At 54.3% G+C, this 22,044-nt stretch overlaps 3 protein-coding genes across 3 annotated transcripts; 1 reads left to right on the top strand and 2 right to left on the bottom strand.

Annotated features, from left to right (window-relative positions):
* Window positions 1-3,994: 3,994 nt before the first annotated feature.
* Window positions 3,995-7,980, top strand: TM4SF19 (transmembrane 4 L six family member 19). The gene is made up of 4 exons (XM_059855071.1): window positions 3,995-4,175; window positions 4,287-4,355; window positions 4,927-5,111; window positions 5,797-7,980. Exons 1-4 carry the CDS (start codon window positions 3,999-4,001, stop codon window positions 5,981-5,983), a joined length of 618 nt encoding a protein of 205 aa, XP_059711054.1. The 5' UTR covers window positions 3,995-3,998; the 3' UTR covers window positions 5,984-7,980.
* NEU4 (neuraminidase 4) lies at window positions 7,947-10,975 on the bottom strand. Its single transcript, XM_059855070.1, has 3 exons — window positions 10,701-10,975; window positions 9,485-9,740; window positions 7,947-9,104 (listed from the first exon to the last, which is right to left on the bottom strand). Exons 1-3 carry the CDS (start codon window positions 10,899-10,901, stop codon window positions 8,080-8,082), a joined length of 1,482 nt encoding a protein of 493 aa, XP_059711053.1. The 5' UTR covers window positions 10,902-10,975; the 3' UTR covers window positions 7,947-8,079.
* A 2,689-nt stretch (window positions 10,976-13,664) lies between these two features.
* On the bottom strand, window positions 13,665-19,202 carry GAL3ST2 (galactose-3-O-sulfotransferase 2). The gene is given in 6 exon segments (XM_059854867.1): window positions 13,665-14,525; window positions 14,600-14,879; window positions 15,283-15,369; window positions 19,081-19,133; window positions 19,135-19,178; window positions 19,181-19,202. Coding segments are annotated over 6 exon segments (1,347 nt in total).
* Between the last annotated feature and the right edge of the window lie 2,842 nt (window positions 19,203-22,044).

The following is a 22,044-nucleotide window of genomic DNA, read 5'->3' as shown; positions in this document are numbered from 1 at the left end:
TCCTTGGGACATTCCTGTCGTGGCCTGGCATGAAATTCCGAGGAGCAGGGACCCTTCTGGACCAGGGCTTGGCAGGTACAGTGGAGAAACAGAAATTAAGAAATCACTTTTGGGTCAGCCTCGTGTTCCTGACTGTAGGTACATCTCCACTCTGGAGCTCAGCCCTGCCACGGTCTTGAAGCTGGAAAACCCTGAACTCTTCATGCAGCCTAGGGAAATATTTCCAGTTCCAACTGAGTCAGGAATCTTTTTTCATCAGTCTGCAGGTCAAGGAGCTGCAGGGATACCTCAAACTCAAAATACCTCTCGGATTTCATTTACTTATTTTTCCTTTCTATAAACTTCCAGCTTTTCATGGGGTTGGTTTATCTGCCCTGTAAATTCAGGTGACATTTGTAAGCCCTAAGGGGATGTTGTCCAGCATCGTGTTGGTGTTTCCTCAGTCAGTTCTAGCCACAAACACCCTGCAGGGCTTGTCTAAGGGGATCTTGGAGAAGTCTTGGCTGAGCAGTGGCACAGACAGATTTGCAGATGCTAAGGAGGGGAGTGGGAGAGACCAGAGGGGTGCTGAACATCTTCCATCCAGGACCAGGGTGGAGGCTGCTCTGGCACAGAACGTTTCCTTCTCACCAGTCAGACTCATCTCAGACTCTTTGGTTCTCCTTGAAGCCAAACCACTCTTGACACCCAGCCTGCTGTGCAGTTTCCACAGCCCCAGAGGAGCCTGGGGAAGCACAGGGCAGGGGAGCAGGGAGGTGAGGGCACCTTTCAGCCCTGAGGAGCCAGCAGGAGGACCTGGCCAAGCTGGAACTACCTGAGGTGGGACCACGTTTGGCTGCACCAGGACTGGGTGACTTGGCAGCAAATTCCTTGCTGTGCTGACACTTCCACAGTTGAACTCTGGTGTGGGAAAGGCAAGCACACAGCTCCTCACGTGCAGGGCTAAAATTAGCCTTCCTTTAGGATTATTCTTATAAGGGAAAGATCAGCAGTCCAGGGAGGAGTGTCAGCTGGATGCTTCACACTTCCTGGCGTGGGGTTTTCTGTGGGAGGTGATGGAGCAGGTCATGTGTGTGCTGGGAACCTCAGACTGCTGTGACGCTGTGACGTAGGAAAGGCACAGGATGAGGTTGCAAAACATTTTCTTCCAGCAGAGTGCAAGATGGGTTCCCCTCTTTGGGAGTGAAAAAAGAGAGGAAGGAGAACTTGGGCTCTGCTTATCCTCCATGTGTTGTCTGTCTTCATTTTGGAGACTGATTTGTCTTATTTAAGGATGAAATACCCTGAGATTAACTCAGGTGCTTGAGCCCAGTGCTAAGGCTGCCAAGGCCTCAGGTTCAGTCCCTGCTTGAGCTTCAGAGCTGGACTCCATGATCCTGCTGGGTCCCTTCCCCCTCAGACTATTCTGAGATTCTGTGACTAAAATGGGAATTCCTCTCCTGGTGCCAACTCTGATTTTCCTTTCAGAGGGACTGTCTGATAATCTGCTCCTCAGTTTATTTTTCCAAGAGGAATGGAATTGCCTGCTGTAACTCGGCCTCACCCATTCATCTTTTCCTATGTGGCTCTTGGAGAGCTCCCAAAACTCTTCTTTGAGAAGGTTCTTCCTTCTGCCTGCACAGCCCATGAGCCATTCTTCTCTTTGCTTGTGCCACCTGCAACTCCTCTGCCAACAAAACTGCCCCATTTTTACCATTTTTTGGTGCTCTTGTTTCCCTGACTCCTTTTCTCAGGCACAGAGACCATTCATGTTCTCCTGATCCTGTTCCTGACCTCTGGGAATTGGAGTTTCCCTGTTGCACATTAACTGCCAGCCATGGCAGATAGGAAATGCTGATATCTGATGGTTTATAATAATGAAGATATCCAGAAATAACCTTCCTCTCTCAATCTCATCACCAAGGCATGAGACACACACGTGGTGGGGATGCACTCAGCACCTGAGGAAAAGCTGAGACACCTGTGAGGAAGCAAAGGGTGGGAGGTAGGAGCCAGTTAACACAAGGGAATGTTTATTCTGAAGCTTTTCTTGAAGTATTGGAGAGGAAAGCATTATCCCAACAGGTTGTTCCAGGAGCAGCAGTGTTCACTACTCGGGCAGAGGATGAGGCATTTAGTGCAGACGTGGTAGAAGCCTTAAAATCCGAGGGTGTGCCTGTTTTGGTGAGCTGTGCAGTGCAATTCTGAAATGGGGAAGAGCAAGGCAGAGGCTGGCTCATGCAGCCACTCATCCCTCCCTGGGATGGGGACATGGCCAGAGGGTCATGCTCTGGTGGGCGGCCCTTGGGGGACAGGAGGGAGGGGGGCACGGGCTGAGGTGGCATAAATTGTCACCCATGGGTGATGCCCTGGGCCAGGGCTCAGGCAGGGCTGGACGCTGTGGCACCACTCCAGGTAAGCTGGGAAGGGGGGAGAAGCTGGAATCTCTGTGCTTTTGGTCCCGGGGGTGTGCTGGCAGAAGGGAGCCCTGCTGTCCAGATGGACACAGCACCACCTGCACTGGGGCTCTGCCTCCCCTGCACAGGGGTTTGTCTGTGGTGGCTGAGGAGCTGCGTGCTCAGGGGGATGTTTGGAAGGGACAGCATTCCCTGGGAGCTTCCCGGGGAAAAGAGACCTCCTGCCATCCCCAGGGAGAGGGCAGCAGTGGAGGGGAGATGAGCAGAAAGGTGAGAGCCCAGGCTGTGAGCTCAGAGGAGCTGGAGCTGTCCCAGAGGGTGGTGGGGAGGTGGGACTCGGCACAGGGCACTCATGGCTGTGCCAGGAAACCACCACACACAGGCCTGCACTGCAGGCAGGGACTGAAGGGGGGAGAGAGGCCCTAAATTCCCTGTAGGCGAGGCAGGGAGGATGGAAATCAAGAGAGGTGGGATTCTAGGACGTGTGGAGCTGATGGTCCCTCTCAGGTGTCTCAGAGCCCTGTCCCTCTATGCTCAGCCCTCCCCAGTGCCCTGCTGTGGCTGGTCCTGAGCAGATCCCCTGGACTGGTGTCCCCCAGGCCCTGGGGCACTGCCAGGGCTGGATGTGCTGCCCTGGGCACTCCTCCCTGGCCCTGTGCCCCTGCAGGAGGTGCTGAGCTCTTCCACAGAGCCAACCACGGTGCCACAGCCGCTGCTGCTTTGCAAAGCCAGAGCAAGAAACAGCTGGAGCTGGGAACCTATGCAAAATGGGCTGCAACAGAGCAGGAAAGGGGAAAATGCATGAGCACAACTTCAAGCCAAGAGAACTCAGGGCAGAAAACAGCTGGGAGCCAGGACAGCAGCAAACCATGCTGTTTTCAGCAGTGCCAGAGTGACCAAAGGACATCCTGTACAGAAAGGGTCTTGTAGGTGCAGAAGAGAGGCAATTTTGGACAAGGTATCACCTGGAGATGAGCAGGTGCTTTCTAGATAAAATCATAGCAATAACTTAACTCATAGCTTCCATGCCAGTGGAACTGGAGGATAGGTAATAATGTTTTCTTAACTAAATTTAGTCAGTTTCAGCATACTCAGACCTCTGGCAGGGACAGGGATGGAATTGCTGTCAGATTTGATTGGAGACCGATGTGCTTTCACAAGCCCTTGTAGAAGGATTTTGCCTCTTTCCTGGCTCCCTCCTGCTTGTTGTAAACCCTGAAAGCCAAGCTGAGCCGTGGTGGGTGCTTGGCTCCCTGCAGTAACATTTTCATAGAACCTCAGACAGGTTTTGGTTGGAAGGGACCTTAAACACCATCTCCCCCTGCCAGGAGCTGGGACACATTTTGGAAGGGCCACACAGGTCTTGGGTTTTGCTGTGGGAACACCAGTGCCCATTTGGCAAAGAAGTATTAGAATTTCCATGGGAACTTGCCCTCAAGTAGGGGCAGGGTGGGCTGACACCCAAAAGCACAACCCGGCAACTCCCACCCACCCACAGCTGTGAGACGGGCTCGGGGTGGGGAAGCCTCGGGGCTCTGCGGGGCCAAAGGCAGCCCCTTCCTCACCTCCTCCTCCTCCTCCCCGTGCCCACGCAGGACGGCCATGTGCGTGGGGAAGTGCAGCCGGATCGTGGGGCCCTGCCTGCTGGTGCTGGGCACGCTCTCCATGGCAGCCAGCATCCTCCTGCTGTTCCCCGGCGGAGCATCCGAGCCCCTGCGGCGGGGACACATCGGCCGCCACGCCCGCGCCCTGCCGGGGCTCTGGGGCGGCGGCGTCGCCGTGAGTACCGCGGGGCACAGCGCCCTTCCCGCCGGGCTGCAGCGGGGCCAGGGGGGTGGAGCAGGGCAGGAGGCTCCGCTCTGTCCCCCAGCTGTGGTTTTGTCCCCGCAGGTGCTGCTGGCAGCGACACACATCACGGCGCTGGGCTGGCAGCGCTTCGGCTGCTCCGGCCGCCACAGCGTGAGCCGAGGGAGCCGGGATGGGGCAGCGGGGCGGGATGGGGCCGGGGGGCAGCGGGGATGGATGGGGATGGGGTCGGGAGCCAGCTCCTCCACCGCGGGACAGGGCAGAGATCCTCCTGTGCCATGGAACAGGGCAGGGATCCTCCCCTTCCATGGCCCTACCTGGGACAGAGATTCTCCTCTGCCATGGTCCTGCCGTGGGACAGGGCAGGGATCCTCCTCTGCCCCGGCCCCCGGTGTGTTGTGGCGGGTCCCCCTCTCCTGTGCTGGGCACAGACCCTTTCTCAGGTGCCACGGTGGGATGTGGGATGCCCCCTGTCCCACAGCGGGCAGGGCAGGGAGCTGCTCTCCAAGGGCGCTATGGCAGGGTGCCATGGGAGGCTGTCACCTCCCCAGGGGACAGGGCTCTGCAGGTCGCTGCCTCTCCCTGCCCACGTCTGCCATCCCAGCGGTGCCTCCATCCTCAGCCGCAGCTGGGGATGGCAGTTCCCCCCTCCCAAACTCTGCTGACAAGCTGAGCTGCGTTTGGACCCCCTGACCGTGTGTGTGCCCCCCGGGTGCTCCCGCAGGCCTTCCTGTCCGTGGTGCTCTCCAAGCTGGCGCTGCTGGGCGCCGCCGCCTGCTTCGTGCTCTGCGGGGTGGGGCTGAGCACCGGCCCCCTCTGCCGCTACAACAGCACCGGGCTGGGCCCCGGGCACGCCGCCCTCTGGGGATACCCCTTCGTGGATGCCACTGACCCGGCGCCTGATGCCAGGTGAGGGCTGAACTCCGGCTGCCTCATTAATTTATTGCTAATTAAGTGGGTTAATGAAGGGGGAGGGTGGGTGCTTGCTGGTGGTGGTTGATGCAAGACCCTGGCAGCTCGAGGAATCCTCACCTTCCGTGGGTTTGTGTGTGGTGCTTTCCATCTTCATCACCCTCCCACCTCCCACCTGAAGTAATTGTAATATCAAGTGACAGAATAGAACTTGAATAAGAAGTTGCAGCACTGTTTGCTAGTTTACTATGGAGTGGAATCATCCCTTTATATTCACTATTTGAGACCCACAGCTCCCATTTTTGTACTTCAGACTCTTACCAACATTTCATCACACCTGAACCCATGGATAATGTTTTATTCAAAGGTTTTTTGCACTGCAACATCCTGACATTAGCTTCCATGTTTTTGCTTCCAGTGGCCAGGTCAATTCTCAGAGAGATGGCAGAATTAGTTATTGTATAGGTTTCTTTCCCTCCCGTCAAAATAATTCTCTTCCCTTTTTAGATTCACACAAATGAGTACATGTGATTTTCTAACCCTTCTTTCTCTTGCCTGCTCCTTTTTTTTTCTTCTAAGCTTTTATTCTGCTCATCCTCCAGATGAAGGGTGGGATGTCTGGGGGATATTTCACGGCAGAAAGTGATGGCATCCTGCGCCTTGTCCCCTTCCTGTCACACAGGGCTGAGAACTACCTGTACAACCGGAGCACCTGGAGCACCTGCCTGGAGCCCGAGGGCATCGTCACCTGGCACGTGGGGCTGTTCTCGCTCCTGCTGCTCATCAGCGCCGCCGAGATGGTGCTGGCCCTGCTCCAGATCCTCAACGGCTGCCTCGGCTGCCTCTGCGGCTCCTGTGACGGCAAGTAGGGCCGGTGGCGGTGCCAGGAGGAGGTGCCACCTCGGGTGTCACTCGGCTGCTGGCACACGCCGCACAGAGGGCGCAGCAGGAGCTGTGACACCAGCCCGGTGCAAGAGCCCCGTGTGAGACTGACAGAGCCCCCGAGGGGGATGGACACCCAGGGGATGGAGCAGCTCGTGGGGCTGGTGAGCCAAGGGTGCTCCTGTGCACATCCCCTGGCCTGGGCCATGTCCCTTCCCTTGGGGCTGGTTTGAGGTTGGGGACTGGGATGGAGGTGGGGACCTGGCTTCCAGCAGCTGCCTCAGCCCCGCCTCGTGATACTGAAAGGAGAAGGACTGAAAGGCACAGAGCCTTGAGATAAGATCCTCAGGAGGCAGAGAATCAATTACCTGACCCAGTTTGGAGCATTAGAAAGCAGGCACTCCTTATCCCAGAGCTGGACACACGCAGGGTATCTCCTCTAACCAAACGTGTGCTGTGCAGCCTCACAGCAGGGTTTGTTCCACCATGATCACACAGGTTCACTACAAGGGGCTTCCTAGAGAACACATAAACAGCTCTTGGCCTAGAACCAGCTTGCATGCCTCCATCCCTTCCTGGAAGGGATTTTTGATCCTACAGGGGTGTCTGCTGGTTGTACTCACTGGGTGCCCCAATGCTGTGACCTTGCCTTGAACCTTTCTCAGGGCATGAGCTGCCGTGTCTTGTTACATAATTTTGCCCCAAAAGTCACCATGTTCCTCACTGCCTGTTTCCCCAGTGGTTCCAGCTGTGTTTAGCATCCTGTCTGCCTACTTTTACACCCCTTTCTCTCACTAGTTAGTCTTTCAGTTCTACTTTGCAGCTTCAGCGGAACTGAAAATTTCTATTCTCCATGTTGCCTGTAATTTGCCAGCCTCCACTCACCCTGGTGGGAAATGAGACCTGGTGGTGTCACAGACTGAAGAGCTGGACACTCTTGTTAATCAGTTTTGTTAATCAGCTCATATTTAGGGCAGTTGAGCTGGTGTTTGTCACCTGCACAGGGCAGGACAGGTGAAGGAGCCCCGAGGAACCGAGCTGGGGCGCTCAGATGGAGCTGTGCTGGGGGAGGCAGAGCAGGAATTGAGGTGTAACCCCCAAAGTTCACCCACACACAAGTGTCAGGAGCAGCTGCTGCTCATTTCCTGCAGCAGGACCCCACTCCTGTGCTCAGCCCCCTCCCCATAACCTTACAGGACCCAGCGTGGGCCTGGGCCTGATGGGCTGGGAGGGGGTTTGTCCCCAGACTGACAAGGGTCAGAGGAAAGCAGTGATGACCATGGCACATTAAAAAAACAAATCCCAGAGCAAACAAAACAGTAACTGGGCCCTTGGGGTGGCTGAACCCCAGCTGGCATCTGAGAACCACCCAGCCACTCACCCCCATGCTGTGGGAAGGGGAGAGAATCAGAGGGGTAAGAGTGAGACATCTCCTGGGTTGACATAAAAACACTTTAATAATTGAAATAATAATAATAAATTGTAATGAAAATGAAAATAACAAAGAGAGAGAACTAAAAGCCCAGACAGACAAGTAATGCAATACAAACATTTCTTTATCATCAGCCCAAATATATAACCCAGTCCCATCCCAGCTACCATGAAGGAACAGAGCTTTACCCCAGCCCAAACCCTCAGAGTGACATTGAGAAAAAGCCTTTTCATGAAAAAGAAAGAATTTAACATTACATACCATATTTATATAGCATAACTATTTATAACAAGGGGAGGAAAGCCCTTGGAGCAGGGTGGTGGTACCACCTATCCCACATCCCCTGAGCCAGCACACAGGGGTGGCACAGGGTACCCCTGGCTGCCTCCCCCCTGCTCTGCTGCTGTTGCCCCCCAGTATCTGTTTCCAGGGGTGGCTCCTGCTTGGAGAGGAGCCTGAGGCTGGGCTGGGGGCAAAAGCCTCCCCACCCGAAATAGAATTTTAAAAAAAAGCAATAAAAATGAGCCAAACCCCAGTGTGGGGACAGTAACACCCCTCTGTGTGCTGTGGCCGTGCTGGATGGTGGCAGGACCCAGCCGAGGGGTCGATGCTCCGGGATCCAGCACTGGGGGGAGCTGACCTGGGCGGGCTCTAGGAGACGAGGCAGCTCCTCCTCCTCCTCCTCCTCCTCTTCCTCCCGCGGCCCCGCCGGGGAGCAGCGGCTGTCAGGGGGATGTTCTGGAGCACGTCGTGCAGCGTGAACATGCTGAAGGAGATCTGCTCGTAGGGAGACCTCATCCCGTTCTCGTAGAGGCAGGCGAAGGCGATGGCCGTGCCGCCGGCCACCGGCGCGTCCCTGTAGGGCAGCTCCAGGTACGCCAGGTCCGAGTAGGCGCTCGGGCCCTCGTAGATGACCCAGGGCTCTGTCCAGCTCTCTGCATCCCTGGGGAAGGTGCTCAGGTGAACCCCCATGTTCACCCGCGACATGGAGCTGGTGGGGTGCGAGTACAGGATCCACGTCGGTGCTTGGAAGAAGGGAGTGGGGCCGGGGGTCGCAGCAGAGTCCCCCTGCACCAAGGTGACATTGTGGGCATCATCGCGACGCCCTGGGGTGGGACAATCCTCACGGGGCTCATCTGGCTCCTGGTGGCTGCCGGCGGGCAGCTCAGCACCTCCTGCCTGTCCGAGCCCCCGGAGCGCCCCGGGAAGCCGCCGGCACACCGAGCCCCGGGGGGACATCCCGGTGTCCCGGGAAGCGGCGGGGACGTACACGAGCGGCGCGGGGAAGCCGATGACACTGCCGTGACAGCCGTGGGGCGGCTCCACCAGCCGCTGCACCAGCTGCCCCCCGTGGAACACGGCCCCATCGTCCGTGCTGAGCGCCTGCACCCTGAAGCCCAAGGGGCTGCGGGCGTTGCAGTAGAGGACGTTGGATCCGTCCTCCTCATCCACGGACACCAGCTGGCACTCGCCCGTCTGCAGGTTGGGGATGAACTCCCCGAAGCGCCAGGCGCGGCCGTGGTCGTCGCTGTAGAAGGCGAAGGAGTGCGGGGTGGTCTTGCAGAGCTGCCCGAAGCACTCCTTGCAGTCGATGTGGTAGCTGTAGGCGGGCACCAGCAGCCGGCCGGAGCGCAGCTGGATCCCGTGCCCGGGGCCCAGCGCGAACGTCGCCCAGTCTGGGGAGCGCAGATGGCACGGGGTGAAGGTGGCACAGGGTAAAGAGTGACCACCGCGGTGCCCTGCCATGCCCTGCGTGGGAGGGTCCCCAGGGCTTCCTCTCAAGTGGTGGGGTGGGAGGGCAGCAGAGCCCAGTGCTGCCTAGCTGTCCCCACACACGCCTCTCCATCTTCTCCCCACTCCCAGTAACTGATATGGATACTCCCTCCGTCCCTTCTCCCCTCTGCTTGAGGTTCTCCTCCACCTTTTTTGGAAGCTTGTGGGATTCCCGTGTCAAAGTCACCCCCAGCAATGCCACGGGTGGCTCCAGGAGACCAAAACCCATGGTCACCCCCGTGCTGGCTGCTCTCCCCTCTCCCCTCGCCCTGCAGCTGGGTACCTTTGATGGTGGCACCAATGACCTGCTGTGTCAGGTCTGTGGCTGTGCTCCAGCTCAGGCCCTGGTCAGCGCTGGTGACACAGCACAGGCGGGTGACGTTTTGGCCAGTGACAATCTGGTAGGCTTCGGGCGTCCTGCCCAGCACCGTGATGAAGAAGAGGAAGAGGGTGCCCGTGAACTCATCGTAGAGCGGGCAGGGGTTCATTGAGCGGTGGTGCTGCAGCGTTGCCGTCTCCAGCACACGCATGTCTTCCCACTGCCCAGGGAGGAGGAGGAGGAGAGGACAGACAGGGGTAAGGACCATCTCAGATTTTGCCCAGAGCTGTGGCTGCCCCATCCCTGAAGTGTTCCCAGCAGGGTTGGATTGTCGGAACCCAGGAAATTCCTCCAACTGCCCTGGAGGACTCGAGACCCTGACAGTGGGCTCGGAGACCTTGGCACAGAGCCCAAGACACCTGTGACTTTGATTTTGACCTATGGAGCAAATGACCACCTTTATATGAAGAATTACAAGTCAAGAGAGTTTAAGTAGAATAATAGTTTGTCACGGGGTGAAAAATAGATTTTTGAGGTTTTTAGACTGGGGGCTCAGAGTCCCAAGATGGAGGAATTTGGGTGTACCCTGTCCTTCCTCCTTCTTCTTCCTAGCCTCCATGTTCCAGGTGATGCTGGCACTTTTAGATTGGTTTAAGGTAGAAACTCACTGTCTAACATAGGCGACAGGTATTGGGAAGTTATGGTAAATATTGTACACGTAGTTTTTAGTATAAAAAGATAACACCGCCTCTGAGGTGGGCAGAGTGTCTCAACCCAACCTGCCAGACAGACCTCGGCGGGTCAGAGAAAGGATCTTATAGATAAGAAATAACAAACAACCTCGAGAATGAGAACAGAAGAATCCTGACTCCTTATTCAACTGCCAGGCTGGGGAAAAGAGACTTGTACGTATCTCAGTCACTCTGACCAGCAGAGATTGTGAGATTGGACCGGGCTTGGAGCAACCTGGGATAGCGGGAGGTGTCCCTGCTCACGGCAGGGCATGGCACGAGATGGCCTTTGAGATCCCTTCCAACCAAAACCAACCCGCGACCCTGTGATCCACTCCACCCATGCCAGCATCCCCTCCCTGTGGCTGTCTGCAGGAGCCTGGCGGTGCCACACCCAGGCGATGAGGACAGCACCCAGCGTGTCCCCAGGCTGGCCCACCCTGTCCCACCTCCACGTAGCTGCCGTAGATGGAGCCGCGGCGCAGCACCAGCAGGTTGGCGTGGGCATCGTCGGCGCTGAGCCGCTCCTCGGCGAACGCCAGCAGCTTGGCCACGCAGGGCAGGTAGAGCAGGGCGGGCACACGGTACGTGACACCGCTGGATTCCTTCTCGAAGAGCACGGTCCGGGCCGGGAAGTGCCGGGAGCCCATGGCAGCTGCAGCACAAGGATGCGGTGGGGGGATGAAGGTGGGGGGAGCGGCTGCTGGGCATGGCCAGGGGCGTGGGGTTGTTCTTGGAAGGGTTCGGGGTTTAATTTGGTGGGCTTGGGTCGGGGTAGCCCCCCGGGAGCAGGGGCTGAGGGGCAGGGCTGGGGTGGAGGGGGGCTGAGTGTGCGCTGGCAAGTCACCACACTCAGAGGTGGGTCAGGGCACCAGCGAGGAGGCTGACCTGGGGACCGCAAAATAAAATGAAATAAAGTAATTTTGATCTGTAAGATGCTTGTCTGGGAAATCAAGGCTAGTGAGCAGAGAGCAGGGTGAGACCTGCAGCTCCGTGCTCTCTTCCAGCGGGCATTGGGAGGGCAGAGCCCACAGACGAGAGCCCCGGAGCAGCCCAAGCTCATCGTGACAAGGTCAGGGAGTGTTCCCGTTCCTCCGCTGCCTCCAGCGCAACGGAGCCAGCTGACCCCTTGTTCCCCCTCCTCTGTGGGGGGAACCTGAGCTGCACAGCACGGACAGCGCGGTCCCCAGCAGGTCAGCTGTCCCCAGCTCACATGTCCCTACATTTCCCTGGAGATTATCACCACGGAAGGAGTTGGGCATCCACTCCAGGCTCAGCTGGAGCAGTCTCAAGCCACTCTCACCGGTGGTTTCATCAGGAGCTTTTGCTCATTCAACACCCCCAGGAGAAAGCGAAGGCACTCACCGGCTCCTGCTCAGCTGGAGTGGCCGCTCTCTCTGTCGCTCGGCCCCAGCGCGGAGTATCGCCGGCTCTCGGCAGAGCTGTGGCCTCACTGCTCGGCCGCCCCGCTGTCCTGCAGGGTCCCCCCTCCGCTGGGTCACGGGGCTCCCCCGGCGGAGCCCGGCACGAATCCCTGACTCAGCAGCGGCGGCGCCCGGGGCACAAAGGAGCCCTTATGGGCCCGGCCAGAGCCGGGGCCCCGCGGCTGCCCGGCCACCCTGCTCCGACCCCCGGAGGGTGAGCAAGGGCATCCGTGCATCTCCTGCCTCAGTTTCCCTCCTCCTGCAGGCTGGGAGAGGCTAGACTGCCCTGTCCAGGGGCTCCAGCCTGTGTTCAGCACAGTGCACCCCGCTGAGAGCTCCCCAGGCTGGGAGCTGTGGGCCGGAGCACCCCAGCCCTCCCAACCTTCCGTGGAGCCCCGGCCCTCCCAGCCTTTCCAGGATCCCCAGCACCACAGAATCCACAAACTTCCCAGGAACCCCAGCCCTCCCAGGATCCCCAGACTTCCCAGGACCCCCACCTGCACACAGATCAGCTACGAAGAAACCCTTTTTATACCTATATTCCAATATTCCATCTCTCTGGTCAGCTTAGCTAGAAGGGTTTGACAAAATCCATACGGCAAATCATGGATCAGAAGCTCCAAGGGGAAAGCAGAGGTGGAAGCTGCAGCACTGCCCAGGAAGGGCCCCTGGGATGGCCGAGGGTGAGCACCTGGTGTGGCTCCAGCAGCTCCACCTGGCTGCTACAAAAGCCTCGGGTAAATTTTATTGAGGCAAAGTGCTGTTAATCCGGGTTGTTCCTGCTGGGCTGGTTAACTCCTGCCTCAGCTGCTGCTAAACACAAATGAGGAAAATCCTGGCTCTGCTTCTCACCCCTCTCCCCCTGACAGCGTCACTCCTGCTTCCCAGCTGGAGCTGCTGCCCCACAGCTTCACCCCCAAGGCAACATCTGGACTCCAGACCCATCCTCCCCATCCTGCCATCCAGGGCCCTGCTGCTGGGGCAGTGCCAGGAAGGTTTGTGAGGATGGCAGCACCAAGCCCAATGGATTTGGTGTCACTGTCACCTGTTCCCAACACATCTGTCAGTGCCAGCCTACACTGACAAAACCCCAGTGTTTTACAGCTGGGCCAGCATCTCCTCTGCTCATGCTGGTCAGGGCAGCAGCAGGGACCTGGATGAACCAGTGTGCCCAAAGCTGTGCCTCACTCCATCCCCTCCTAATTTGCGCTGGAGAGTTTGGCCAGCACAGCAATGGGAGCCCCAAAAAAGTGTCTGCTTTGCCAAAAAAGAGCTTTGGGGATGCTGCACCCAAAGGAACATCCATTCCCAGACACCCTTGCCTGAGAGTGAGGGGCAAAACCACAAAACCTCCTCCCAGGGGAGCACCAATCTCTCCCACAGGGGACAGAGGCCCATTCACCTGGTGACACATGAGAGGCACAGCTTACCTGCCACCGGGCATGCCAGCCTGCCTGGCTCTGGGCAGGATGCCTGGGACTGCCACAGCAAAGGCAGCTCCAGCAGCATGTGGGGGTTAGTCCTCACTGAGCATGGAATAACCTCACCCACCATCTCTCCTGCTTCTTTGAGCCCTGTGTCCCCTTGTCATACCCCCCTCACTTCCCTCCTCCTCCCCCTAAACCCTCCAAAATCAGGACTTGCTCCAGTGAGCTGTGACCAGACTGATGCAACGATGGATATCAAATAAAATCAAATGAAGGCAAATGATCACGCTCCTGATTAATGATTAAGAGGCTGGAATGTCTTGGCCAGCTGCAGCCAGCCTGGCTCCCTCCAGCCAGGAGCAGGCAGGTGGGATCACCCAGGATCTGGACAATGCAAAGCCTTTGGCTCAAGGTCCCCAAAAAGAGACCAACCACCAGCTTGGTGTCCCTAAACAAAGCCCCCACTGCCTCCCCCTCATGCACAAGGGTCCTGTGGGCCAGTTCCATGTCAGACAAGGGGTGATGCAAAGCGGTGGGAAGCCACAGTGGGTTGCCACATGTCCTAGTTGGACCCTGGGAGCTGCATCTTCTCCTGGAGACTGGTCCACAGCAATGGCAATCCCACATCTTTCCTCTTCTTGTGCGGGTGTTGGACAGCATAAAGGTAGGAGGTGTACTGGAGCTCTGGTATGACCATTTTCTGGCAGGCTCTCAGAGTTGTGTTGTCCAAGCCTTGTTTGAGGTTGTAACCCAGGATATTTGCAGCCCCTGACTGGAAAGGCAGGAGAGCTTTATTCCTGATGAGATCCTTCCTCACCGCCTCCTGCTCTGAGAGACAAGTCTCCATGAGCTCCTTCTGTCTGGTCCGCAGGTGATCCACCTCCTTTTCCAGCACCTCCAGCCCTATGGTCTCCTCAATTCTCCTCCAGAAGCTCTGGTTGAAGTGCAGGTAGAGCTTCCAGTCCAGCGAGCACCAGGCTTTTATCTGCTCCTCACTTTCCGGAGTCAACGTCTGGACGGTGTCCTGGCTTCTGGAATTGAGCTTGAAGTAAATCACATCATCCAGATCCCAGCACAAAGTGTGCTTCAGGAGGATCATGGACTCATCAAAGTAGTCTGCTATCAAGATGAGGTGGAAGTTCTGCTCGATCTCCTCCAGGACAGCCTGGGTGTAGTTGGTGTCATCCTCCGCGTTGTTGTCGTAGCCGAAGTCAAACCACATGATATTCCTGGCGTAGATGTTCTTCCTGTAGTCTGCAGGGTGGTAATACTTTGTGGGTGATTCCAGGAACTCGTTCACGTCCTTGGAGTTCCTGAAGGCAGGCACATAGTCCTTGTAGTAGATGTAGGAAGACTCCAGCAGAGGAATGGGGTTCCTCAGGATGGAGAAGTAGAAGGTGTTGGCTGCCATCACCTTTTTGACCTATTTGTGGGAGGAAGAGGAGGTTAGTCCCGTCCCAACCGAGTTTCTCCTCAGGTGTCAGGGCTCGTCCTTACCTCCAAGGGGTTAAACCGCAGGTGATTGCACATGATGTTGTAATTTTGGCCTATGGTTTCAAAGCCCTCCACAAAGTGGGCCACGAAAGTCCTTGGGTACCCCAGGTGGAAGAGCTGGTCGGCAGGGAGGGCGACAGTGAGGTTGTACCTCTCTGCAAACCTGAACATGATGTTGAGCACAGTGCTGCTGGCAGTCTTGTGGGTTTTGAGGAACATGACGTTTGTCTTGGCATGGCACGGCGTGGGAGGGATCAGCAGCTCCTCTTGGCTCTTTGAGATTCTGCAGGAAGGTGACAGATGGGGCAAAGAGGCTCTCTGGTGCTGCACCCCATCTCTGAGACCTGGCAAAGCCAAACCCAGCTGCTCCTCTGACACCACACCTGCAGCTGGTCCAAGGCTGCATCCAAATCAGCCCCAACCCTCCAGCACAGATGTTTTCTCCCTCCAGTTTTCCCCCTCTCCAGACTGTCACTTACCAAAGACTTCAGCTCAACCCCCCTTTTCCCACACAGCTGATTTTGTCCCAAAGAGGCTGAGCTTTGGCTAATTCAGTTCCTAGTTTTGAGCCACCCCCCTCTGAACATTAGCCCGAGGCCCCATGAGAAGTAAATCAGGCGTCAGAGGCCACGTCCAGGCTGCTCCAGGTACAGGAAACTGTGCAACCTTGCTTCTGCCTCACTTACCTGTAACTCTTACTCTTCATATGGAAGAATCCCGAGAGGAAGGAAAGTCCCAGGCAGAAGCTGAAAACGATGAGACACCTGGGATGCCTGGAGAAGAGTTTCAGTGGATTTTTATGCAATAGTCCTTCCCCAAACCACCACATTTCTCATTTCGCCCGCAGGACTGTGAGCACAGTTTTACATCTCAGTTCTGGCAGCCACCTTTGGACCCTGAGCAGGTGTTAGAGGCAAGGCAGTGAGAAATTGCACTTTCACTACTACTCTCCTAATTTGGCCTTTGGCAAGACACAGCGTGCTTCAGGCAGAGCCTGAGCTCTTCCCACAGCCTCCTGCTCTGCTTGGCTGCCTTTTGTTTTGCTTTTCTTTGGTTTTCTGGGGCTTTAGTGCTTATTCACTATTCAGACTCCTAGATTATTCACCAGAAAGCAAGCCCTTTGTAGGGGTTTATAAAGACTTCCCTAGTGAGAAACCTGAGCAGCTCCTGTAATCACATCACTGCAGAAGATGGGGATTGGGAAAAAACCACTAAACTGAGGGAAAAAATCCACCAAACTGAGGTTCTTTTGCAATATAAATACAGATTATATTTCTGTCTTTTTCAAGACAGAAAATCAAATAAGCCAACAGCACCTGTAATGGATTTATTGCACCTCACTTTGAAATGAGGGAGTGGATAATGATGAGGGAGGAGTCTTTTACAGCACTAATTAAGCAACTGTGATGCATCAAGGGTTCCCTGCACATTGCAGGGGGTTGGAACAGGATGGTTTTTAACGTCTTTTCCAATTCAAACAATCCTGTGGTACCATGATCATCCCCAGTGTATTCCAGCTGGGACACAGAGGGGATCTTTTGAAGGTTTAAAGCCCACCTAAAAGGAATTTTTAATCACCAAGTTTGATTGACTTCTCTCACCCTAGAAGCTTTTTTAGCTCTGTGTGAATCTCATATTTGCAGACATGGCCAAAATGCAGCAGATCTGGCTCAGGTTTTACACTGTTTTGAGAAGATAACATCTCAATTTACAGCATGGTATGGTCACACTTGTGGTTTCCACTCTCCAAAGGGAGCAAGCAAGCCTTCAAGCCTTTCTCCAAAATCCCTTCCCAAAGCCAGGGAAGACCCTCAGCCACAGCTGGTACCAACCTCTGACAGGAATTTGCAGCACAGCTTCTGCACAAAGAGTTTCAAGACACACCTACAGGCAAGATTTCATCAGGATTTCCTAAATTTTTGGCCCCAGGCCTGTTAGAGGGATGGGAGTAGGACAATCCCCTGTCCATGGAGATGAGGTGGGAGAAGAAAGGCAGAGGAGCCCATGGGCAGTGAGCAGGCTCCAAGCAGCCCCCACACCAATCTTCCTTCTTGGTCTTTCATTTAAACTGAGGCTGCCTTATATCTGATGGTTTTCCAAAGCACATCACCCTGCCTGCCTGGAGGTCCTTCCTGAGCTGACATCCTCCGGCTGCACCTTTTCTGGTTTAATGGGTGCAGTAACAGTCCATTTATTAATTTAGGTAGTGCCCCCAAAATGGCAACTCTGAATGATGCTTTATGGGGCAAACAAATCACACACCCCCCAAATCATCCTGAAGGCAGATCCAGATCACAGTATGCTCTAGAAGAACTATCAATCCCTTCTGCTGCAAGAAGACAGGCTCAGTAGACCTCTGCACCTTATCACCTCAAGGCATCCCTCAATATTTTAATAGCTTTTTTCTTAAATAAAGGATTACATGGGGCCATTCTGCCTCCAAGTATTCAGACACATTCAGCACACAGAGCCCAACCCCAAGTGAATGCTCCCAGAGACCCATTTTGTCTGGACATGCCCCAAACCACACATCAGCTTGATCTTACCCTGGAGACACAGGGAGGAATGAAGGTTTGAATTATCTAGGCCAAAACTATTCCTGGAATGGTCAGTTTTAAGGAGCAAGAGTGGCTGATCTCTGCAGGACATGGTCCATGCAGGTGCCAGTCCCCACAGAGAAATGGCAGGCTCCTTGTCCCAGGGGTGACAAACAATGCATTATCATGGCATGGTGCTTGTTCCTGTGCCTGGCATGGATGGATGGATGGATGGATGGATGGATGGATGGATGGATGGATGGATGGATGGATGGATGGATGGATGGATGGGTGGATGGGTATCTGCCTTCCTGTCACCATGATATTTTCTGAAAAATCTTCTTTGCCCAGGATTCTTTTCCTGGGAAGCTGGGGAGCTCCAGCTTCTCCCTGTTTTGCTGCTTTGGAATGTGATTTGGAGAACTGTTTAATATAATATCATAAAATCAGCATTCTGAGAACTTGGAGTCAGATTCTCAGCTCTCACCTCGTCCTGGGGACTCTCACAACACCACAAAACCTTCCAGCCCAGGGAACAAGCAGGGAGTGGTGGCATGGAGGGAACTCTGCTGCACCTCAGCCCAGCAAAGGCAAGGAAGGAAGGTGTCCAGAGGAAGAGCCAAGGGCAGGGATTGAGGAGATCCCCAGGGAGAAGTGTGGGAAAATGGAGACCATGGGGATGAGAGGAGGGTGGCAGGTACACAGGGTGCAGGTCAGAGCACTCATGGAGTCCTGTCCCCATCACCCCCGAGGCTTGGCCACCCACAGTTGCACTGTCAGGGCTGTCACTGGCTCCAGGGTGACATCCCCACACACACTGTGGGAATGGGAGGCTGAATAAACAAATCTCTCACACAGCAAACTGATGGCACCTTTCCCTCCTCTTGCAACAAGCTTCCTTCATTTCTGCACATCTTAGGCCTGGAAACAAATGAGCTCTTGAAATGTTTCAGGGTTTTTACTGACAGCAAGCGTGTAGGATCTTCACCTGGAGCATACACAGAGTTTTCAACACAGCTCCCAGAAAACAGCACAGGGCCAGGGTGGGATTTGCTACCAGACCTGCTTCCTGTATTCATTCCAGAGTGAGTAAGACATGACAACTGTTTGAAATTCTGCAGAGAACTATTACATCTCAGGCTCTCTATGCTTCAAATGCATGTAATGGAAATTATGAGAATATCAAGAAGCATTTGGAAAATGCTCTCATGCACTTGGTGTGGTATTTGGGGTTGTCCTTTGCAGGACCAGGAGTTGCACTCCATGATCCCTGTGGATCCTTTCCAGCTCAGAATATTCTGATTCTCTGTCTGCAAATCTGCACTGGGGTTTCACCCCAGCTTGCCCCCATGACCCTGGCACATTTCTGTGAGAGCCTTACTGTGTTCCCCTAGTGTCACACACCCCCTTTGTCCCAACACTGCAAGTCTCTGACCTGCACAGCATCAGGAATTGTTTAGGTTGTGAAATACCTCTAAGATCTGGTGCAGCAAACTTCAAGAGAAAAAGCCCAAATTTGAATGCTAGGCTGAAGTCACCTGAACAAGCCTGGAAGACCTTTGAGCAGCTCATGGGAGCTGACTGCTAAGACACAAAATTCTAAGAAGCCAAAAAACCCACGGAGCACTTGTGCCAGAGGTTCCACTGCCTTTCCAGCCTGTGCTGTGCTATCTCCCCCCGGGAAGAAAGCGTGGAAATCTACCTCTCTTAGAGGTGCAGCTATAGATGCTTTAAGGCTTGGGACCCCCTTCTTGTTCCTTTGGCTCAAGCTGAAAATAACAGACATCTGTACAAGAAATACTAATGGCAAAATTAATCCCTTCCCTGGAGCAAATTGTAACTAACTCCATAGGTTATTAACAACTTCCAGAGATGACTTGAAGCAGACCTTCCTGCAAAGCAAGTTTTAGTAGGGCACCCCGAGCACTGAGCACCCTCTGCCCTTACCTTGGAGCACACCCAGGGCTTTTCATGCTGCTGCGAGCTGGGAAATCTCTCCTTTTGCAAATCGACTCCAGTGCCTGTTTGTCTCCTCTGGCTCTCAGTGGCCAAGTCTCTATTTCTAGCATCTGTTCACTGCTATAAATGGCTGGGATAGGTGAGGATGAAGGGAGTGGCTAGGTGTTCCCAGAAGGGGGTGGGAGTTAATTAATAAGCCATGAAAAGTGCTGGTATCCGGGACATCAACACAAGTATAAAGAGCTGCCTCGGGACACGGCGTTTGCAGCAGCTTTGCTGGGAAGGAAAGATTGAACTGGGATTCCTTAGAGGGGATCCTTTTCTCTCCTGGCTGCAGGAGGGAGGCTCACAGGGGGCTGCTGGAGGGCACTGGACCTTTGTCACCCTGCACGACATCCCATCGCCAGGGGCCATGCTCAGTGCCTGCTGTCCCTTTTATCTGCTTCTTGCTCGGTGGGTAAGGACAGGAATTCCCTGCCAGACACGTTTGGCAAGAGCAAATTAAGGACAACAGCAAACAGGAATGGTGCTCACCTATGGAAAATTCCTCTTAAAACATTTAGACTTCAAACTGGTAAAAATGCAATTATTGTAGCTGGAGGTTAAGAGCTTAACAGACTTGGCTGTATGCAGGCCTTGGGAGGGAGAAATCTTGTCCCTAAAAGAGCATTATTTTATCTCTGGTGTCAATAACAACTGTTACAATTCATATTATGCAGGAATTTTAGATTCCACTGAGGCTGCTGTACACTGGGACTTCACAAACTGGGTTTGATGGCTGCAGTTTGCCCTGGGAGAGCAGAATCCGTCCTGCAGCTCTGGAGGTGGGGTGATCTCCCTGCTCCCCATACTGGGATGAAGCCAGTGCTCTCCTCATTTGGGCAACTAAAAGTATACCCACATCTCCCAGCCTGGATTAGGGGGGGATTGAGGTGTTACTTTGGACTTTTACAGCCATGCTGTGTTCCATGCACCTCCTGGTGGTCCCCTTTCCCTCCCCACACGCAGAGCCACCCTTCCAACCCTTGTATACTGTTGGCTCCCCACCAACAGCCAAATTCTCAGCACTCCAGGATCCTTCACCTACATTGCTCCATTTGCAGAGCACCGAAATACACAGCATTTCTTTTCGAATCACAGCTTCCCCAGACCACCCCCAACTCCAGCAGTTACCAAGATGCAGAGATTAGCAAGGTGTAGGGTTGCTTTCTTTGAGTTTCTTGGTAGAACCTGAGTCAATGTGCTCTTTTATGGAGAATTTCTAGGGTTACTCTTGGCACAGCATCAGCTGCTGCTGGAAGGGGGGGCACATTTCAGCGACCTCTTTCTCCTGTTACATTACACACGTCAGCTGTGCCAATTCTCACTCGGGAGCTGGTAGAGCCCACAGATCACAAAAGCCCATTTTTTACACTTCTACAATTGATTCATTGCTCTCTCCTGGGGTGTTGTACACGAATTGTCAGCTTTGGTTACACCGAAAAAAAAAAAAAAAGAAATTATGCCAGGCATGAATACTTGTCCTCATGTGGAGGTGGGCTGCTCAGAGACTGGGGCAGGGAAGGGCAGCCAGGTGACACAGAATTAGTGAGCTGGGGCGGGATTCATCACTCCATCCTGCCTCTGCTTCCTGTTGGGGGTCAGGCCCTCGGGGAGCTGGCCCCTTGCAGCAGGATGGGGAGAATCAGAAAGTGGAAGTGCAAAAACTCGTGGGTTGTGATAAGGGCAGTTTAACAGGTAAAGCAAAACCTGCACAAGCAAGTAAATCAAAAGGAATTTATTCCCTGCTTCCTGCCACAGGCAGGTGTTCGGCCATCCCAGGAAAGCTGGGCTCCACCACGCGTAACGGTGACTTGGGAACACCCCCTTCCTCCTTCCTCCCCAGCTTTTATTGCTGAGCACCGCCTCCTCCGCTGTGGGAGAGCTCTGTGCTCGGCCAGGTCGGCTGTGTCCCCTCCCAGCTCCGCACTGGTGAGGGGCAGAACAGACCTTGATGTTGTGTAAGCACCGCTCAGCAACAGCTACAACATTCCTGTGCTTCCATCGCTGATCCAAACACAGATCCAGACCAGCCACTGTCAAGAAAATTAACTCTATCCCAGCCATAATCCTGTACAGAGAGAGGTAAAACCAGTAGAGAGAGCCAAGTCCTTACTGTGCCAGAAGACCACTGGTTCTAAGTGTGGAGCATTCACAGCATTCTAGTATTTAAGTCTGTCTCAAAAAAATTAGAATTTTGGACAAGAAATTCCTGTCACAATGATTCTTTTTAAAAATACACATACACATACCTACCCTGCCTCTCCCTCCTATAAACAACAGTGCACCATTATGTGAAAGCATCACTGAGAACACAGAAGTAAGGTCTAGGAAAGACAAAATAACCCTACACTCACTCCTCCCTTGTATTCCCCCAGGGAACTGCTCTATTGTTCAGTGAAACAGTAAAACTTACATGGAGCTTTAGGATCTTCAAGTGTAAGGAAGATGGTTAAATGGAGCTGTGCCAGACCTTCCCTGGCCACAGCACAGGGTTGTGTGTCTCCCTCCCGAGCACCCTCTCTGTACAGAGCTGAAAAAGAGAACTATGGAAAGTTCCACTTCCCAAAAAGAGCCTTTCATGTGGAAAGTCTGTATTTTACACAGTGGTGGTCAGTAGTTTAGGGGGAAAAAAAAAGAAAGAATGGTGTAGGAAAAGGGCAGAAAATATAAACAGCTTGATTCAGAAAGAACTAGCTGCATCAGCCTATCCCGGCAGAAAGCAAATCCTGCAGATTTCTTTTCCAATAACATCATGGACTTCCACAGCTTTTCATAACTCCACACCCAAGCAGCACAGGCTGTGTTGCACCGGCTGTCTTCTCTTTCCACGGAGCCACAGAATTCCAGAACCATTTGGGTTGGGAGAGACCTCCAAGACCACTGAGTTCAGCCTGTGACCAATGCCCACCT

The sequence above is a fragment of the Haemorhous mexicanus genome, chromosome 10 (assembly GCF_027477595.1).
Source record: "Haemorhous mexicanus isolate bHaeMex1 chromosome 10, bHaeMex1.pri, whole genome shotgun sequence".
NCBI classification, from domain to species: Eukaryota; Metazoa; Chordata; class Aves; order Passeriformes; family Fringillidae; genus Haemorhous; species Haemorhous mexicanus.
Note: the sequence above shows the minus strand (reverse complement) of the source record. Positions and strands in the feature narration are given on the sequence as shown.

Coding starts and splice junctions, on each gene's coding strand:
- TM4SF19 (XM_059855071.1), top strand. CDS start 3,999: ATGTGCGTGGGGAAGTGCAGCCGGATCGTGGGGCCCTGCCTGCTGGTG. Junction 4,176..4,286: donor TCTGGGGCGGCGGCGTCGCC/GTGAGTACCGCG, acceptor TTGTCCCCGCAG/GTGCTGCTGGCAGCGACACA. Junction 5,112..5,796: donor GACCCGGCGCCTGATGCCAG/GTGAGGGCTGAA, acceptor CCTGTCACACAG/GGCTGAGAACTACCTGTACA.
- NEU4 (XM_059855070.1), bottom strand. CDS start 10,901: ATGGGCTCCCGGCACTTCCCGGCCCGGACCGTGCTCTTCGAGAAGGAA. Junction 9,741..10,700: donor TCTACGGCAGCTACGTGGAG/GTGGGACAGGGT, acceptor CTCCCTGGGCAG/TGGGAAGACATGCGTGTGCT. Junction 9,105..9,484: donor CATTGGTGCCACCATCAAAG/GTACCCAGCTGC, acceptor TGCGCTCCCCAG/ACTGGGCGACGTTCGCGCTG.